The 19,712-nt window shown below is 48.2% G+C and overlaps 1 protein-coding gene across 1 annotated transcript in view; it reads right to left on the bottom strand.

The window, feature by feature from the left end:
• CCDC69 (coiled-coil domain containing 69) overlaps window positions 1–18,237 on the bottom strand; it is a 46,444-nt gene extending 28,207 nt beyond the window's left edge. Inside the window, exons 1-2 of the mRNA XM_036281617.1 lie at window positions 18,178–18,237; window positions 6,553–6,726 (exon numbers count right to left, since the gene is read on the bottom strand). Of these exons, the coding sequence (XP_036137510.1) occupies window positions 6,553–6,726; window positions 18,178–18,237 (234 nt within the window). The remainder of the gene's footprint in view (window positions 1–6,552; window positions 6,727–18,177) is intronic.
• Between the last annotated feature and the right edge of the window lie 1,475 nt (window positions 18,238–19,712).

The raw sequence follows: 19,712 nt of genomic DNA, 5'->3' as shown, positions 1-19,712 counted from the left end.
GACTTCATCTTAACTGGATTATGTCCACAAAAAAACCTATTTCAAATAAGGTCCTATTTATAGGTTCTGGGTGTGCATGAGTTTTAGAGGAGCACTATCCAACCCAGCACAGATAACTTTCTGATGGCAGGGCTATTTCTTTAAGGAGGGAGCAGGGGTCAGGTTGCATGGACAGTGGAGAAATGGTCCGGAGGTCTACAAGGTTCACAGACACTCAGTGAAAAAGGACTCCACCTCGGGGGGGAAGAAATACTGCAAGTAGGTCAGTCTGTACAGTGCTTATCTGGGGGCGGAGGGAGCATGGATGGGGACGATGGTTTATGTATTGTATGGCATTTGGCCTAGATGTTCTGGAAGATCCAGGTTTGACAATAAGGCGACGCAAGATAAATGATTTTTAGGGATTAAAATTCACTTGCCAAGAGAAGAATGGCTCGTCTTCGGGAAATGGACAGATTTAGGTCTCAGGTGAAGATGGATGCGTTTTCTCGCTCCTTCTCTTCCTTTCTCCTCCAAGTGGGCTCACAGGAGCTCCCCTCTGCCTGTCCTGCTCCCTGTCTGGCCCTCTCCCCTCAGGTTATCTGGGAAGGTCCCAGGCTCTGAAGGTGAGGGACAGAGGACAAAGTGCATGGGGTGGAAACCCAAGTGTACCCCAAGATGTCAGAGCCAGGACTCAGGTCATCTATTAGACTCTTCCTTCTATGGGGGGGGTCTCCTACTTTTTCCAGGTTTGTTTTTTTAAGTAGACTGTTACTGAATGTTACACCGACCCCCCTTAGGGCTCCTTTTGCAGGCAGATTTCAGACTTTTGTTCACTAGCTGACCTCGGGACATCACCATATCAGCTGGCAGCCCCTCCTACCAGCATGTCACCATCTTCTTCTTCTTCTTCTTTTTTTTTTTAATCCTCACCCAAGGACATTTTTCCATTTTTTTTTGTTCGGAGAGAGAGGAAGAGAGAGAGAGAGAGAGAGAGAGAGAGAGAGAGAGAGAGAGAGAGAGAGACATCGACGTGAAAGGGACATATCAAGTGGCCTCCACCTGCACAACCAACCAGGGCCGGGGACAAACTGCAACCGAGGTACGTGCCCTTAGCGGAAACTGAACCCGGGTCTCTCTGGACCACAGGCCGACGCTCTAACTGCTGAGCCAAAGTGGCCAGGACACATGTCACTATCTTGACTAGCCTGCTTTTCAGCAACTAATTTGAAGTTTTATCATTTCTGTCCTTTTTAAAACAAAAAACACAAGTGCTGACATGAAGCATGGGCCCCAAACTAAAGAGCACCCGAATGAGGTGAAGACGAGGTCCTTTGGTGGCTGGGGTGTCAGGCGTCAGGGACCTACACTAGCCGCCTGGGAATTCAAAGGACATTCAGCTACAAAGGAAAAGAACAGAATTAAAAACAGGTAGGAAAGGTGTTACCAAGGTTGTGTCTCCAAGGCAAGGATGATTAGCAAGTTTTCTAATGGGTTTTAGGCCACAGAGTACAGAAATCTGGATCAAAGGCACAAGGTCTCAGGGTGCGTATGTACGGAAGCCTGTATGGGGTGTTCCTGGGATGATGGGAGGTGGGTTATATTCCAGGTTGGGCAAAAAAACCACTCAGAGGCCACATCCACACCAATGTCCCTGTGATGTTTGCAACAGAGGGCTCAGGGACCAGGAAAGGCAGCTTCCTCCCATCGCCCCTCACTGCCCCCCCCTTGGCACACGGAGTTAAAAGTCAGATTTGCCTGCTCCTACCAAGCAGGTATTAGGGACCCTGCCTACAATGTACCCCACTCACCTTAGTACATGGTCTAGCCCACCCACCTGGAAACCCAGCCTCAGGAGGCCTTCCCTCGTCCCTCTGCTCTCCTCTGAGCGCAAAGCCACACTAGCCCGGGGTAGGATGAGACCCAAGGATGCTCACGAATAATGCAAACATCCAAGTGTCCAACTGGTTAAATAAGCCACAGGACATCCACAGAACTTTAGGTGGCCATTAAAAATCATGTCCTCAGCCCTGGCCAGGGTGGCTCAGTTGGTTGGAGCGTTATCGTCTACCCCAAAAAGTTTGATTCCTGGTCAGGGCACATACCCAGCTTGTGGGTTCAATCCCAGGTTGGAGCTCGTATAGGAGGCACCTGATGGATATTTCTCATATCAATGTTTCTCTCTCCCCACTTCCCCTCTCTCTAAAATCAATAAAAACATATCCTCGAGTGAGGATAAAAAAAAAATGTCTCCATGAACTATTTAACATGGCAGAATGCCCCAGCAAAATGTTAAGTAACTAAAATACTACCACTTAATATAGTCACACTTATGTATATTATATAGCAGAAAAAAATAGCAGAAAGAATGACATTGAAATGCACACAGAGGCTATCTCTTAATGATGGGGATTAAAAGTGACTTGTAGGTTTCTGTGTACTTTTCCAAATTTTGCCATTCTGACTCAAACATTGTAATAAACAGAATAATTAGTTTTCTTAAGCGGAATCCTAAATATGTGCTAGTCCTGGGCTTGCATCCCCTCTTCTATCCTTGCCAAAATATCATCTGACCTCTACTTGAACTCCTCTAGAGATGGGGAACTCACTACCCTTCTTCCCCATGAGAAGCAGCATCTGGTTTCCTGTAGCTTCCCCTCACTGGCCACAATTCTACCTGTCATGCGCCTTGACAGTACTCCAGAGGTTCAAAGGTGTGGCCAGCCTCCAGGCTCCATGCTCCCAATGCAATAACCTTTCAAGGACATCAATGTCCCTCTGGCTTCCACATCCCTGCTTGCTTTCCTTGGGTACAATCTAGGCAGTGATGTCCTTAAAGTGTAACTATGTTTCCCTTATGACATTACCCACATGTCCCTCTTATCAAGGGCGTACCACTTGCCAGTCAGCGTATTGGGGACTCTATTACACACAGCCTTTCATCTAATCTTTAGAACAGGAGCTAATATCATGCCTAGCTCACAAATGAGGAAACTGAGGCACAGAGAAGCCAAGTCCCTTCCATGGTCACTTAATGCACCTGTGATGGAGTCAGGACTGAAGCAGCACTTGGCCTAGTGCCTCGTGTGCCAAGTTAGTAACTGGTTACGTGAATCCGGTTCTGAAACCCCTGCCCTAGTGGCTCTGGTTGGGTTTCACTATTGTTTATGCCCCTGCAGGCTCTTCCCTGTCACTCACATCTGCGTGTCTCCCTCTGTCTCATCTGGCCTGCTACCTGGACGCGATCACAAAGAACTGCTGGAAGACTGACCCGCTGAGAACCTGCTGCCTGTGGCCCAGCTTTGGGAGCAGTACTGGGCCAGGCTCTCTGTCACCTGCTCAGGGCTGTGGGGCTGTGGCCAGAGCAGAAGCGGGGACTGGGGACTTCAGACACCATACAGGCACCTGCGCAGAGGGTTGACTACGAGGTACTAGGTGCTCTGCCCCACTGAGGTGCTGGTAACCTGTCGGGGAGCGGAAGGCCCGGTGCACTCGCGTATCACTCCTTCAGGCAAGTCTATGAATGCTCGTCTCCTTGGCCCTGACTCTATCTGTCCAGCCTTCTCCCGAGTCCTCTCAGCGGACACGGCCGCATCAGCCATGGTCTCTGCCAAGACAGGTTTAGGAAGGATCACGTAATGCAGATGGTTCCTCAGAACCCACTCGCAGTCTGCTAGGGACCCCCACACATTCATTCACTGGGATTTCAACTGGTCCCAATAAGGCAGTGACTTAGCCTCTCAAAGCGTCTAGAACAGCTGGTCAGCTGAGACCATCAGGCACTATAACAGAGCTCAGCAAACCCTCAGATCCTTGAACCTGGAGGGACTTTGAGAAGTCGTAGAGGTCAAGCCCCTGTCCTCGGCCAGGGTAGGCCCCACTGAAAGCTCTGGCCTCATTCCTTGCTACCTGCCACCTCCACTGTCCACAGCAAACCCCATCGCACCAAACTTTTCCTGGCTCAGCCTTTGCTCGGGCTGTTCTCTCTACCAAGCCTTCAACACTCAGTCAAGGCATCCCCCACCCAATCCAAAAAGCCTTCCTGTATCTCCCAAGGCTGGATGAGCTACTCCTGTTGCACCCTGGGCTAAGCCCTAGCAGGGCTCTTATTTGGCTCACATTCACTCACTCAGATAGTTACGTGCCACCTGCTCTGTGCTCTGCACCAGGCGATGAGCACTGGATGGGGTGTGCAGAAAACCAGGCTCAGTTGTGCGGCTTTGCCACCCACTGGCTCTATGACCTTGGTTTCCTCACCTGCAAAGCGGGGAAGAGGCTGCAGCTCAGCCTCGCTTCCAGGCCTTCTGTGAACTCAGCAGGATGTGAAAGTACTCTGTAAACTGCCACTCAGGTTGAGTCATGCTTGTCGTGACCTGACCCCATCTAGTCTGAGCTCATTTTTGTATATCCCATCCTTAGAGCACCCCCTCTCTCCCAGGGGGCTGGTAGCCTTGGGAGCTCCGGGATTGGCACCTGAATGAGAAATTGGGCATGAACATGAAATAGGCATAAACTTTAAACAAAACTGACTTACAAGTCCTGCCACACAGGGGCACAGCCCTAACATTGCTGGGGCAAGGAAACCACGCCAGGCTGCTCTGGGGCAAGAGGGTGAAGGCTTTTATGCCAACGGGCTTGGAATCATTAAGAAGCCACCAGAAGTACAGGGGAGGGTAGAGACAAAGAACACTGGACCAGGGGACTAGATACTGGGGTTGTGCTCTAAGTTACTCTGTGCGACATCAGTCAAGGCCCCTCCCTTCTCCAGAGCTCAACCTCCATCTCCACTGGGTGCTTCTAAGGCCCTTGCTCACTCAGATAGTCTGTGCCGACTTTACTTGCCCTTCACAGTTTGGGACGAGGGTCCAGCTCAGGCTGTGCTAAGGACAGACAGGGACAGCTGGTAAGGCTCTCAATAGGGCCAGGAACCCATGCTCATGGTGGTCTCCTCTTCCAGCCTGTGGAAGGTCAGGCCGGCACAGGGCTCCTCCTCCAGCCTCCTCCCACTACTGTGTAGATGGAATTCATCACTGGCCCACTTTGCAGACTGAGGGTCACACAGGTACACCGAACACAGACTCGCAGACTGTTAGAAACCATTCTGTACATTCTCCTCTCCTTATTGAGGGACAAACTGAGGTCCAGAGAGTGGCAAGGGCTTCTTGGGGTCACACATCATGTTGGTGGCAGAGCCAGGACCCAAACCCAGGGCTGATGTCCACCTATCACCAGCTTGATGACAGGTCTCAAACCAGGCTCAGGCTTACCTGCCCATCATCTCTGTCAGCCAGCCCTACACTTCCGCTGATGGAGGCAAACCTCAGTTTCCCTGTTGGCACCAGTTTTTCACCATCAAGCTCTGGGTCAGAGCTTGATGAGGTTTTTCTGAACTGGGAATAAAGAAGCAAGGAGAGCAGGGGAGGCACTGTACTTGGGACCAAAACTTATCTTCCTGGACTACGCACAGGGCAGGGAATAGGATTATCCAGATTGGGGACGTACTGAATGAATACCCAGTAGGTGGAAAAGCTTGTGCTTGGGAACAAACAAAGCAGGTGCAGAGAGAGACTCAAGTTCAATGAAAAATGACTAAATATTCTCACGGTTTGTTGCCTGTCAGGGTATCCAGGGAACATCGTAAAGTTTATGGGACCACCTATTCCCACCTGGCTGGAGGGCAGGCAGTAGTAGGACAAAGGGCCAGGACTTGAGGGGTCCTCTCTTTCCGCTATGAGCCTCAGATTGCCCCCTAAGGAGGTAGTCCTTCGGGCTCCAGGCTATGAACCTTCTGGACTTATCAGACCCCAAGGGGCAGCTGGTCCCACTGCAAGAAACCTGAGTAGTGTCTCCTGGGCCCTAACCCAGCTCTTGAGGCCCCTTGGGGTAGGGACAGGGAGGGAAGGGCAGCAGGCGGTAGATCTCCTCCCTTTTTGACCCCTCCCGCCCCCCCCCCCAACCCCAGGACAGTCCACAAACACCCACTCTGGGGCCCGAAGGGGCTCTAGACCAACAATTCTCAAACTTTAAAAAGCTCATTGTAATCACCTGAGCATCTTGTTAAAAGACAGGTTCCATCTGAGCGGTCTGGGGCAGAGCCTGAGATTCTGCATTTCTAACAGGTCCCATGTGGTGTGGATGCTGTGAATCCATGGACCACTCTGCGAGCAGCGGCCCTAGAGCTGATCCGCTTCTGAACCGTGGGAAAGCCGCAGGGCCGGAGAGGACAAATCACTCGTCCCTGGCCACACAGAGAGCAGCCCCAGACCGAAGGCAAAGGGCACCTGCCACGGGCACCAGAGACTTCCTCCCTCTGGAGAAGGGAAATATCTGCCCTCCCCAGGCCCAGGGGCCGTGTTTGTAAACTCTGCCGCCCCGCGCGGCTCAGCCCGGGGCCGGGATAAAGAGCAAGCCCGGCCGAGCCTCCCCCGCCTCGCTCGGTGCCGGCCTCTCGCAGTTCTCCGCCCGGCACCCCGGCCGACCAGAGGGAGCCCGCGACTCCGAGGGTCCCTGCGCGGAGCGGCTCCACACTGCCCTGCCCTTCCGAAGGCAAACTTCTCTGCCGGCGCCCTTTACCTTTTTGGGGGGTTTGCAGCAGCTCAGCCTGCTGTGTCTGCAGCCCATCCTCCTCCGGGGGCTCCCGGACGCCGCCTCCCAACTCCGGGGCCCCCAGAGGATCGTGCGGTGCGGGCCCCGCTGCCGGCTCCGCGCCTGCCGGCCAGGGCTGCGGGCGAGACCCTGAAACTGAACCTGAAAGTGCAGACTTGAGCCCGAGCGGCGCAGCGGCGCGCCGTAAATGCCCGAAGAGCAGGGCCTCCGCGAAAACCGCGAGGCTCGCCGCGCCACTGCTCGAAGCAGGTGACCAGAATCTTTGTAAATGATAGGAACCTCCGGCCAGGACGGAAAAGATCCCCAGGAGCGGCGGCTGCTTTTCCAGGCCCTCAGCAGAGAAAAGGCCAGGAAAAAACACTGAATCCATTTTTTTATTGAACACAACAGCTGCCATTTATTGAGGGCTGTTTCTGTCCCTGCTACTTAATATATGTTATTTCTGTTTCTTGCCATCTCCTTGCAACAGGACCGTATTAGTGCCTCCATTTTTACAGATGAGGCTCAGAGATGTGAAATGATTGGCCTAAACTCACATAGCTAGTAAGTACCAGAGGCCAGGTATAATCCAGTTTTAACTCCAGAACCACTCCCTTACAAATGCATAATAATATTAAGTTTAATTGCAATGCCTCCTCACTTCTGGGTGGAGAGCTCTTTCCAGCTCACACGTATCTGTGGTATTCAGCTCTATTCATCTTGGATAGATGTTATCCATCAAAAACTTCCTGAGGCAGACAGGCAGATACAGTGGGAATAAGGAACATACAATACCTGGGGAAAAACTTTTTATCTACCCTCACTTTATTACTAGCCGATGTTTCAAGGAGTACCAATGTGGGGGAAAGACGCCTAACTGAAAATGTGTGGCATGTCTGTGTGTATATTAGTAAATTATCAAGGCCCACACACCCTTGGAAAGGTGTGTTGATGAAAGGGACTTACAGTTTTGAATGGGAAAATAATATGAAACCACAAAATAAATTCCCCCTCTACAGAGTATAAGACCAATTGCAACAGATTCTAATAAAGGAAACTAAGGACACAGGTGATATTAAGCTCTTGGAAGGAAGAATAACATAGGATGATGGTTTACAAATCATCAGCATCAGCACTACCAGAGAATGTTGTTAGAAATACAGAGTCTCAGGTCTCACCCAGACCTACAGATCCTAAACTCTGGGAATGGGTCTTAGGAATCTATAGCTTCACAAGCCCTCTGGGTAATTCTGGCCCATGCTAAAGTTTGAGAACCACTGCTGTAGGATGGGCTAAACAGGTAATGAGGAAAGAGTGTCTGCTTAAATTAACAATGTTTATTGAAGCAGTGCTCATGATGTAATCAAAACCAAAACCAACAAACAAGCCCAAAACCAAAACAACGGAAACATCCAAGAAAAGAACAATGGTTAAGTAAATTATGATCTAGCAATAAAAATAGAATGTCATATAACCAGCAAAAAATGCTGATGAAGACAAATGTTTTAAATATTATAAAATGCGACAAATTCATTCTTATTTTTAAAAGTATCTCTGGATTGGTGAGATTTTTTATTTTTAGAGCGATTCCTCATTTTCTTATATTGAAAATGAGTATACACTTATTACCATTGTAATAAGAAAATTAGCATTGCCCAACTTCAAGGTGATGGGGAAGCGTAATGTATGCCCAGAAGGAGAGGAGACCCCAAAATAGTGGTGAACAGCAGTAAAGCCTACCATAGTTAGATATCAACAAGTAGGTTTTATGATGTGCCCATTTCTTGGACAAGTTGAGTGAATAACTCATTCTGATTTGCTCAGGATTTCCCTACTTTTAGCACTGAAAATCCTATGTCCCAGGAAGTCCTAGGCACACCGGGATGTTTGCTCACCCTAAGGGCAAGGTATACTGAGGTACAAGAGAAGAAGATTAAGTTCTTGTCCTTGAATTAGTTACAATCTGTTTTGTTTTTGACATTAGACCTAGACCTAGGAAAATATGGGAAGCAATGCAAAACAGGTTATAAAGCTAATGTCAAGTTGTATAATCCATGTGGAAAATATTTGCATTAAAAGAAGATAAAAAGACCATGGTGGATGAGGATGGGGAAGGAGGACTTCCTGGAGGAATATGAAAAACAAGCCCAGTGGTTTGGCTCAGTGGTTAGGGCATCGGCCTGCGGTCCAGAGACCCCTGGGTTCGGTTCCAGCTAAGGGCATGTACCGACTCCGTTGCAGTTTGTCCCTGGCCCTGGTTGGGTCGTAGGGGACCACTCGATGTGTCCCTTTCCCGTCGATGTTTCTCTCTCTCTCTCTCTTCCTCTTTCTCCCTCCCACTCTGTCTGAACAAAAAATGGAAAAATGTCCTCAGGTGAGGATAAAAGAAAAAAACAACAACAACAAAGTACATTTATGCCAAAGGGAATCCTAAAATCTCAGGTTGGGATGGGATCTGATGCTTTGCTTCTGTTGCTTGCAACTCAAATCTCTTTTATAATTTCCCTTCTAGCTGTTTGTGGAGCCTATGTTCAAATACTTCCAGTGATGGAGAAATCACCACCTATCTTGCCATATCTAGGAGGAAGAGGAGAAGCAGGGAGAAGTAATTACAAGAAGGAGGAACAGTATGAGTCAAATTGGGGTAGAGTGTGGAGGTTGGGAGTTGGGGAATGAAAAATTAGTTTGTAGCTAGGTGGTGTGTAAAGGGATAAAAGTTGAAGATGGGGTGGGCTCTCTTGGGAAAGAATGGAAATAAAGTACAGGGATTACCCAGAGTCTCTTCCATTAGAAAAACACAATATACCCACACGTAAAAGGTTTTACATAGACATTCAGACAGTTCAAAGGCCCCTGCAGCCTTTGCAATCGGGGCTGTGTGTGAATCCCAGGCTAGGAACCTCTCAACTCAGAGGTTGCTAAACCTCTTTCTAGCTACAAAAGCTTTTTCTGTTCAGATTCTTCTGATTGAGCCCAATTGCTCCCCAAATATATGTTGTCTGCCCAGAGTGACTTTCTTCACCATCCCTCTCTGTAGATTATAATTCTACCGGTGTGTCAAACAGCAGCTCAAATGCCCCCTTCGGAAAGCCTTGCAGCACGTGTTCTGAGCACACTTGGCAGTTTTCCTCTGAGTCACACTTGTTTGTGTGCTCTGCTTATCCTCCCTAATGGACTAAAGGTTACACAGCTCTGTCTCCTTCCTCCTCACCCCACCCCATACTTAGTAGATTGTGGCAAAGTTTCTAGTCACCTTATTCAACTTTCATTCTTCCCTCTTCCCTAGTTACAGAATCCTGATATTTTCTGGGACAGTAATGTGCTGGGCTAACAGGCTACTTACCCAGCTTCCCTTGCATCTGGGGGTGGCCAGTGATATGTAAGGGGAAATTACTGGTTGGAGTTTCCAGGAAATCTTTTAATAGGGGGATGACTCAGCTTGGAGGAGGGATCCCCCTTTCCTAGCTCTACACCCCCCTTTTCCTGCTTGGAATACAGACATGATGGCTGGATTCCAGCAGCCATTTTGTTACCCTGAGCAGAAAGATAGGAGGTGCCTTGATCTCTGATAAATTTATAGAACCCCTATACCAGCCTTGATCAACTACTTCCTAACTCCTTTACATAATAGAATAAACAATGAATTTGTTTAAGCCACTGCCATTGAGAGTCTGTCCCTAGCAGCACAAAGCAATTCACAGTCACTCCTTAAGATTTGTTATATTGAATCGAATAAGAATACTTTTCTCTTAAAGACACTATATGTAGCCCCAGCTTCAGTTCTGGAAATGGGAAATGAGTCTCTGTTGAGAAAGGGACCTTGGATTTGCCAGCCTTCTGATGGAAATGTTGTTTTTGACAGTTTCCTCATGGAATAGATATAAGAGAAGGAAAGGAGAGAAACCTAAAGTTGTTGAGTCCTCATGCTTCTATCGGCGTGCTGCTGAAGGAACGGGCGGGCTCGTTTGCAGAATCATCTGGGCATTGTTGGTTAAAATGCAGTTTCCCTGGAGCCCTCTCTCCTTTCCCATCTGTTGAATCAGGACCTGCAGGAATGAGTCTGAGGCACTTTCGCACTAAAATCTGAGCCTTATGGGTCGAATGGTTGTGGAGGGTCATCTCACCAGGGAATCAAATTGCTACATTAATTATACTGAACTGTGTTGAAGTGCATGAATGGGGAAATCCTTTGAAAGGAGAATTAAGTCTGAGTAATGCTCATTATCGAGAAGCCACCCCTTCCTGTTTTCCCAGGAGACCTGCGGTTTGGGATTTGGGACTGCCTTGGGAGAGGTGGCGAGATTTACATCACCACTTTTCTCTACCAGGTGTCAGTTCATGTCAAGAACCATTGGTTAGCGCTGTCTCTGTTTAGTGAAGCCAGACGGAGGTCCTCCAGGAGCTTATACAGTAAAGCAGAGTCGGAGGGGCACAGAGCCTCACCTAGGGATCTTATCTAGATAAAACTGCACATCACCGCTTTATGGAGGTGCTGGGGTCTGGTTTGGAGGCTACTAGAATGAGCAGCAGTAGACAATTCTTTGTAGCAGTGGTTCTCAAAATGTGGTTCAGCAGCATTAGCATCTCTTGGGAAATTGTTAGAAATGCAACTTGTTGGGCCCCAGCCCAGCCCCGTGGCATCAGAAACTGCTGGTTGTGGGGCCCGGGAATCAGTGTTTTACAAGTCCCCAGATAAGTCCGATGTGTGCTTATGTGCTGACCTTTCTGTCCTCCTCACGTCCGACAGCCACTTTTTAATGGACACAGAGATGAAGGATAGAGTGAAGTCCAGTGCTCAGTGAGTCTGCAGGTGAGCCTCATTTTCCATGTTTGAGACATCCTTGGCTGGACTGGGTGACTGGTGTCGGGGCCACCCCTATCTGTGCCCTCCATGTGAAACACAGGGGACTGTCACACAGCCTCTGAGCCATCTCACATCTAGGGATTAAGAGTAACCGTCTGTATAGGGTCCTCTAATGTGCAGCTTGGTGATTTCAATGTAATCGAATGAGCAGGACTCCAACACCAGGTAGGGGCTTTTCAGGCACAGATCAGAGATGGATATTCACTTGTCTGGCTGCACCTAAGTCAATAATCTACTTGTCCCCTCGTACACTCCCCCTCGTATTCCTTATCAGAGGGCTGTGATTGCACCTTCTGCATTTCCTACCTAATAGCATCACCTTCTCAATTCTATTCAGTTCCAAACGTATTTACTGGAGGATACACAGAGCACGGTGTGTCCAGTGGGGAGGAATAGCAGCCCACCTCATTCTTTTAAAATTTTTATTTATTTATTTGTATATTTACTTATTTTAAATATGTTTTTAAAACTGATTTTACAGAGACAGGAAGGGAGAGGGAAACATTGATGTGAGAGAGAAACATCTATCGGTTGCCTACATATGCACCCTGACTGGGATGGAACATGCAAGCTGGGTATGTGCCCTGACCAGGAATTGAACCGGCAACCTTTCAGTGCATGGGACGATGCTCAACCAACTGAGACACACTAGTCGAGGCTATTATATGCTGATTGGGGGGGGGGGAAGGGAGAGAGAGAGAAACATCGATCTGTTGCTCCACACTTTCATACATTCATTGGTTGCCTTTTATACGTGCTCAACTGGGGATCAGACCCACAACCTTGACCAAGGGGGATGACACTCTAACCAACTGAGCCACCTGGCCAGGACCCATGTCATTCTTTGATTTGAAAAATGAACAGCTTTCTGCGTGACCGGTGTGGCTCAGTGGTTGAGCATCGACCCATGTTGGTTCGATGCCTGGTCAGGGCACATGCCCAGGCTGTGGCCCAAATCCCCAGTGGGAGGCATGTAGGACGCAGCCAATCGATGTTCTTTCTCATCAATGTTTCTATCTCTCTCTCCCTCTCTTCCTCTCTCTTTAAAGTCAATAAAGAAAAAAAAAATTAAAACAAACAAAAAAATGAATGGCTTTCCACCTATGTCACCTGCTATTTAAGCAACCGCTTTTCAACAGATAACTGCCCTAACCTCTCCCTTTCGGAAAACCCAGAGTTTCCTGACCCTGATATCACCTTCCTCACTCCTCTTTGACGGGAGAGTCTTATCCACATGAAACTAAAACGAGACTCAGAGGATGATAAAGACAGGAAATATTTTCCAAGATAAAAACTGGAAAACATAATTTGACAAAGGAATTTGTAACGTTCGTATTTTTAATTGACTTGATTCATGTATTTCCTCTGCTAACATACTGGAATTCTGGGGCATCTACATAGTTTATGGGGACAAGGAGGTAGAAGATTTGTCCCTGGGAGGGGCCCAGAACATATGAGAAATATGACCGAGGTCCAAGACTTGAAACCTAAATGTCTACATGGCTGGTGGGCACGTAACCGAGGAGACGGCCGGCATGAGATGGGGTGGGGTGCAAACTGGGAGCCGCATACCTTGCCGAAGGAGCACAGGTGGGTGTGCGTTAGAAGTAAATGAAGGCCCAGCTGCCTGACCTTCCAGTTTGTCAAGAGAAACTAGAAATCAGGGTTTATTTTGGGGGGCGGGTTCTTAAATGTAATCTCTCTCTCTCTCTCACACACACACAGAGTCACACTGGCTAAATAAAATATTTAATATTTGCTGAAGGTACATTGCCTGGGTTCAGGTAGCCAAATGATGTACCAAGGGTTATGGGAAAATACCATGAAAGCACAAGGGGTTTCTGGGAAGGGAAAGGGAAGAACTTGCTTCACTGAGAAGGTGATGTCTGAGCTGGGCCGTGTCGATTCAGTAGGGGTTCCTCTTGTTAAGAAAGTGGGGAAGTGGAACTATGTGAGGTCAGGGATGTGATAACTGACCTTACTGTAGTGATCATTTTGCAATGTATACATGTATAAAAGAAAAGAAGAGAAAAAGACAGCAGGGCAGAGCACGCATGACCAGTGCTTTCTGGCCTTTTGGGGGTCTCGGTGGCTTTGTGTGGCTGGAGTGCTGAGTTGATGCAGGGAGCGAGGGAGACACAGAGGGACGGGGGAGGCCTCGCAGGCCTGGCCAAGCCATTTTTGCTTTATCCTGTGGGCAACGGGAGCAGCACAAACTCACTGGTGTTGTATATGGCTGTGCTGGAGCTTAGGTAGAGGGTGGACAGCGCTGTCCTGGAGCCGTCAATATGTACTGAAGGTTCCTGAGAGAACTGGTGCTGGACCAAAAGGCACTTTGGTCCAGAAGGACCGCAGCCCCCAGATCCAGCTCAGGCCCTGCCCTCACTGAGCTCCCAGCCTGCTATAATATAGTAACTACGGCGGCATGTGCGCGGCAGTGTGGGGTGCTGCGGCGGGTAGGCGGAGAGCAGTTTCCTCTTCTCTCAGCCTGGGAGGCGGCAGCTAGCAGCCGGCAGTGTTGTGGTTACCGGGGCCTTGGGTTACAACACATGTTTGTTTTTAAAAAACGTTGCAATACCTTTTAAATCAGGGCCCTGGACAGGATCCAAGGACAGTAGCAGGACCAGTCCCTGTGGCGCTTCTTAAAGAAGCAGCTGCAGAGGGAGGGAGTCTTGGGAACCTGGACTGCTGGGAGAGCTGGAGGTCAGGCAGGGCGTGGAAGCCGGGCATGGCTGGAAGGAGACCCAATGCCCGCTTCACCCGGTTGCCCCTCTTCCTCAAGGCGCTTTCGGATCTGGAGCATTGAAGAAGATGCCCCATCTTCCAAGCTGTCTGGGAAAACTAGAAGTAGTGGGTGCAAGTCCTCAGGAATGTGGGGTTCACATTCTTCAGAGAAAAGACCTTCCACATGGTCCAAGATTCAGGGGTCCAGCTTGACAGAGTGAGTGCCCCATTTTGGGAGGTATGCAAGCAGAGGCTAACATTGATTGGTAGGGCCTGTTGGAAAAGGCATGCACGAGTCTGCTGAGGTAGGTGTCCTGAGTAAATGGATGCTCAGATCCATTTTGATTGTGACTGGAAGGGATCTTGGTCCCTTTTCAGAGACAGAAGTTATTCCTCAAAGGAGTTAAGATTGGATTCAAGAGACTTTCATTCTGGTGCACTGTTGATGGGAATGTAAAATGGTGCAGGCACTATGGCAAACGGTATAGAGGTTCCTCAAAGAATTTAAAATATGTAATATGACCCAGCAATCCCATTTCTGGGTATATACCCCAAAGAACTGAAATCGAGGTCTTGAAGAGCTATCCATACACCTGCGTTCAATGCAACATTATTCACAATAGCCAAGATATGGAAACAACCCACAAATCTACTGACAGATAAATGGAGAAAGAAAATGTGGTATATGGGTACAATGGAACATTTTTCAGCTCTTCAAAAAGAAGGAAACTGCCTTTTGTGACAACGTGGGTGAACCTGGAGGACATTATGCTAAGTGAAATAAACCAGTCACAGAAGGACAAGGACCTCATGATCCCACTGATGTCAGGTTATCTAAAACAGTCAGGCTCAGAGAGGCAGAGAATAGAAAGCTGGTTCTAAGATCTGTGGTACTACATAGAACCTACAGTTAATGATACTTTACTGTGCACTCAAACATTTGTTAAGAGGGTGAATTTCATGGTAAGTGTTCTTACCACAAAAGCAAACAAACGGACAAAAACGAAAAACAACGGGGCACAAGGAAATTTTTGGAAGTCATGGGCATGTCTATTAACTTGATTTTGGTGATGATTTCTGGGGTGTAGGTAAATGTTCAAACTCACTGAATTGTACACATTGAAAATGTGCAGTTTTTTGTACATCAATTATACCATCAAGAAAGTGTGTGTGTGTGTGTGTGTGTGTTTAGAAAGAGAAAGAGGAAGGGAGAGGAAGAGAAAGAGAGAGAAACATCTATGTGGAAGTGGGTCATTGACTGGCTACCTCCTGCATGCCCCCTACCGGGGATCAAGCCTACAATCCAGGCATATGAATCCAACCGGCAGCGTTTTGGTGCAAGGGACAACCCCCAACTAACTGAGCCATACTGGCTAGGGCAAGAAAGTTATTTCTATTTTATTTTTCTTAGAGAGAGAGGAAAGGAGAGAGAAAGATAGAAACATCGATAAGAGAGAACATCAACTGGCTGCCTCCAGCATGCCCCCCACTGGGGACTTGGCCCAAAACCTGGGCATGTGCCCTGACCAGGAATTGAAACAGCAACCTGTTGCTGCATGGGTGGACGCTCAACCACTGAGCCAATCGGGCTGGGCAAGAAAGTTATTTTTTTTAAAGATTTTCATTTTGATTCTTAGCTTGTTATTGATTTACATTTGACCCTGGATATTTCATATACATTCATTTCTCTAGCCTTACACCTTCATCCTACCATTTACACAGTGTCTGGCATGGAGCAAGCTCTAGATTTGTTGAATGAATGAATGAATGAATGAATGAATGACATGGATTGGCTGAAGTTGGATTGGGATCAGCAAACTTCAGAGTTTACACACAAGCAATGATATTCACAGTCGTGTGCATATAAGGAATTACATTTTTTCTGAGTAGAGGGCCTATAGCTTTAATTACCATCACCATCACCATAATTTGAGGATTTTATGATAAGCCAAGGTCTTCACACACCTTTTCATGTTTAATCTTCAGGAACCGTGAGGGAGATTGGACTGATTCCCCTCTACTAAGGTGGAAACTCAGGTTGGGGAGTGTAAGGACCTGCTGAGGGTCATATGCTGGATTTGAACCCGAGTCCATCAGACTCCATAACCTGAGCTCATGATAAATTACTACAGCTTCTCAAAGAGATCTGGGACCCAGAAGGTAAACCGAAAACATTCTATGGCCCTAGAGTTCGATTTCTCGGCGGGACTGTGGGGACTGGGGATAAAGGGCCGAGGTGGAGGAGACAGAAAGCTAGCCAGAGCAGGACAGCGCCCACGCCAGCAAGGGCTGCTATTTAGAGCCGCCCCAGAGCCCCTAGAAAAGATGATAAGGGGGCGGGCAGGGAAGAGCAGTTGAAACAGGAGCCCAGGAGGGGGAGGGGGCTATCTCCTCCCCCGCCCCTGCTGCCTCCAGCTCACCCTGTCGCCTGATGTCTAAATAAGGCTTAGAGGCACATTCTAGGCAGCTAAAAATAAACGCCGGCTCCCCCTTCTGCCCGTGGGCTCTGGCGACCTCCCCAGCCCTGTCAGGGCTCCCCAGGCAGGACCAGCTCTCCGGGGCACGCCCTCGGAGCCACGGAATCGGGACCCCGGGGTCGCCAGGGGAGTGCTTTCTACTGTCAGACCTGGACCAGAAGTCAGGTCGCCTGGGTCCTACTCCTAACTTTGCCCTAACGAACCCGAAGAAGCTCATTTTTTTTTTTTTTTCCTGCTTTGAATCCCAGTCTCCCCACATGTAAAATGCGGACGTTAGAATAATGATGTAAAGCTCTGAGGATTTTGAATGAAGTCAGAATCCCACACTCTGGGATCAGACTTCAGAATCTGCCCACTGGGATTCTTTAGGGTACATCTGTCCTGCAGACTTATTTTTAGCTTACGCAGTCTTTTATAATGATCTAAATTAGCTGCCCATCCTTAACGATGTAAAGAATTCACATAAAAGTCTGGATTTCCAACCTCTCGAAAAATCCGATCTGTCCACACCGGCAACTCGAGTCTGAATTGAGTAGCGGACGCCCCCTGCCGGCATAATAAGTGTACTACAGGTGGGGGCCGACACCTTCTCTCCATTTCAGCCCAGGGCTGCAGGCACCCGTGTGCGAACCGAATGAATGAGCCCGCTAATAGAATGCTTTGGAAACTGTGAAGAGCTCCGTGAATAGGATTTTGATGATGGTGCCGCCTAGCTGAAATCTGGTGCCATTGCATGGCTAGCTCCTGTCCTGGAATCCAGGTCCTAAGCCCCAAGCAGGGACAAAATCCTCAAAACCTGGCTCTCAACCCCACCCTGTTGGGAGACATCACACAATTAAGGCTCTCTTAGGCACTGCCGGGGCCTCGGGAGACGTCACTGGGATTGTCCTTGGTTGGAAAAATACTAACAGACACTGACAGGGTCTGTTGAACTCAAATAACTCTTACCAGCCACTTTTTGGAGGCCAGCAGAGCGGGGAGGGCCAGGGAAGGAAGCAGAGGGAGGAGGGGTAAGAAAAGGAGAGCAGAGCTGTTCAAAGAACAGGATTCTGGTATGCCTGCTTGGATTCTAGTGCAGCTCATTGGAGCCAGACTCTTCACAGACTTCAAGATGCTGCAGTTGGCCTGGCCCTCAGAGATCACAGAATCCATCCCATCTCAGCCGTATGGTGTGGGTTGGGAATACATTTTACTCCCCTTTTAGTTCCTTCTGGCTGGTCTAATAATGAAATCTCCAAGAGACAGATTAACAAAAGAAAATAACCAAATGTAATTACATATGTGCAAACGGGGATCCCACATACAGGAGAGGTTCAGAGACAGAAAGATAACTTAAGAAATATATGCCATTCTGAGCTAAGGATAAGGTCAGGCACCTGGATCTTCTGAGGGGAGAAAGGTCATTCACAGGACAATGAGAGCAGCTGTTCAGTAATTAGGTTTTTGTTCTGTCCTATAGACAGGTCATAAAAAGTTATTGATGATGATAGCTCTTATTATGGGCAAGGCCCCTAATTTAAATCCTTTAAAGGAGAGGTAAAGGCTTACGTGAGCCCCCAGGGTTTCACTTGCTTTCAGCTCAAAATAATCCTCATCAAAGTAGCACATCTGGGGGAGGCCTGTTTTGAACCCCTTCAAGGGTGATGGGGTGTAGACATGAGAACCTGGAAACAACTGAGGCTTTGTCCTTCCTGCTGTCTCACCAGACACCTTCCTTGGGAGAAAATAGTGACTCCATATGTATTCCACACCAGCCACTCAGTGGTGGAGGAAGTGGGTCTAGTTCAGACTCTCAGACCTGCATCATTGGCCTCCTTGTGGGGGGCTTGTTATAAGTACAAATTTTTGAGCTCCAGTCCTGCCTGTTGAGTCATTATCTGCACTTTAAAGGGATGTCAGAGGTGTTGTGTATGCATATTACCCTTAGATAAAAGCTGCTTTAGACCAGAGATTCTCAATGTTGGCTGCATCTTGTAATCCCCTGGGGGACTTTTAAAATGCTGATGCCCTGTCCCAGCCAGGGGTGTAACCTGGCCATGCAGTCCTAGGTTATTTGTTTAAAGCTGCCCAGGTGATTCGAATGTGTAGCCAGCACTGAGAATCAAAGCTCTAGGCAAAGGCCATAATGAGATGAAAATCTTTGGGAATCCAAGTGATGCAAACTTGTACAGGGCCCACGCTCTGCTCTCAGACTGAGGCTAGTGGAGGAGGCAGCTCTTGGGGCACCTTCCCCAGCCCTGTTTGTCTTGCCTGACGAGTACAGCCCCTGCTCTCCGGGGCATTTCCAGGCCTCTGGGTGCTCTCGGGTTTCAGAAGAGTAAGGTGAGAAGGGAGTGGTGCTCCTGTTTAGCTCTGCAATCATGCCCTGGGATGTGCCCTGGGCTGGGAGGCCAGAAACCTGGGTCCTCATCCTACCTCTGTTGGGTGGCCTTGAGCTCCAGTTTTTTTGCTCTCTAAAATGGGCTAATAAGAGAGAATTGAAGTTACTTCTAGTGTTCCTTCCAATTTATGCATATACACACACTCTCAAAGTTGAAGGGGGCTTAGGAGAGCCCTGGCTGGGTGCTCAGTGGGTTCAAGAGTCTTCCTGATATGCCAAGGTTGTAGGCTCGATTCTGAGTCAGGGCACATATAAGAAGCAACAAATAAATGCATAAATAAGTGGAACAACAAATCAATGTTCTCTCTCTCTCAAATCAATGAATAAATATTAAACACAAAAACAAACAAACAAAAACCTGAAAAAGAAAGGGACCTCAGAGATCATCTAGTTTGACCTTTTTCTACAAATGGGAAAACTGAGGACCAGAAAGGTTAAAAGTGTTGACTAAAGTCAGAAATGTCATGACCATTTAAAAAAAATGTGGGCCCTGGCCAGTTTGGCTCAGCGGTTAGAGCGTCGGCCTGTGGACTAGAGTCCCGGGTTCGATTCCGGCAGAGGGCAGGCCTCAGTTGGGGTTGTGCGGGTGGCAACCAGTCGATGTGTCTCTCTCACATCGATGTTTCTCTCTCTCTCTCCCTCCCTCTCTGTCTGAAGATAAATGTAAACAAAAAAAAATCATCGGGTGAGGATTAAAAAAGAA

The sequence above is a fragment of the Molossus molossus genome, unplaced genomic scaffold, assembly GCF_014108415.1.
Source record: "Molossus molossus isolate mMolMol1 unplaced genomic scaffold, mMolMol1.p scaffold_m16_p_4, whole genome shotgun sequence".
Lineage (NCBI taxonomy): Eukaryota > Metazoa > Chordata > Mammalia > Chiroptera > Molossidae > Molossus > Molossus molossus.
This window is presented reverse-complemented; position numbering and strand designations above follow the sequence as displayed.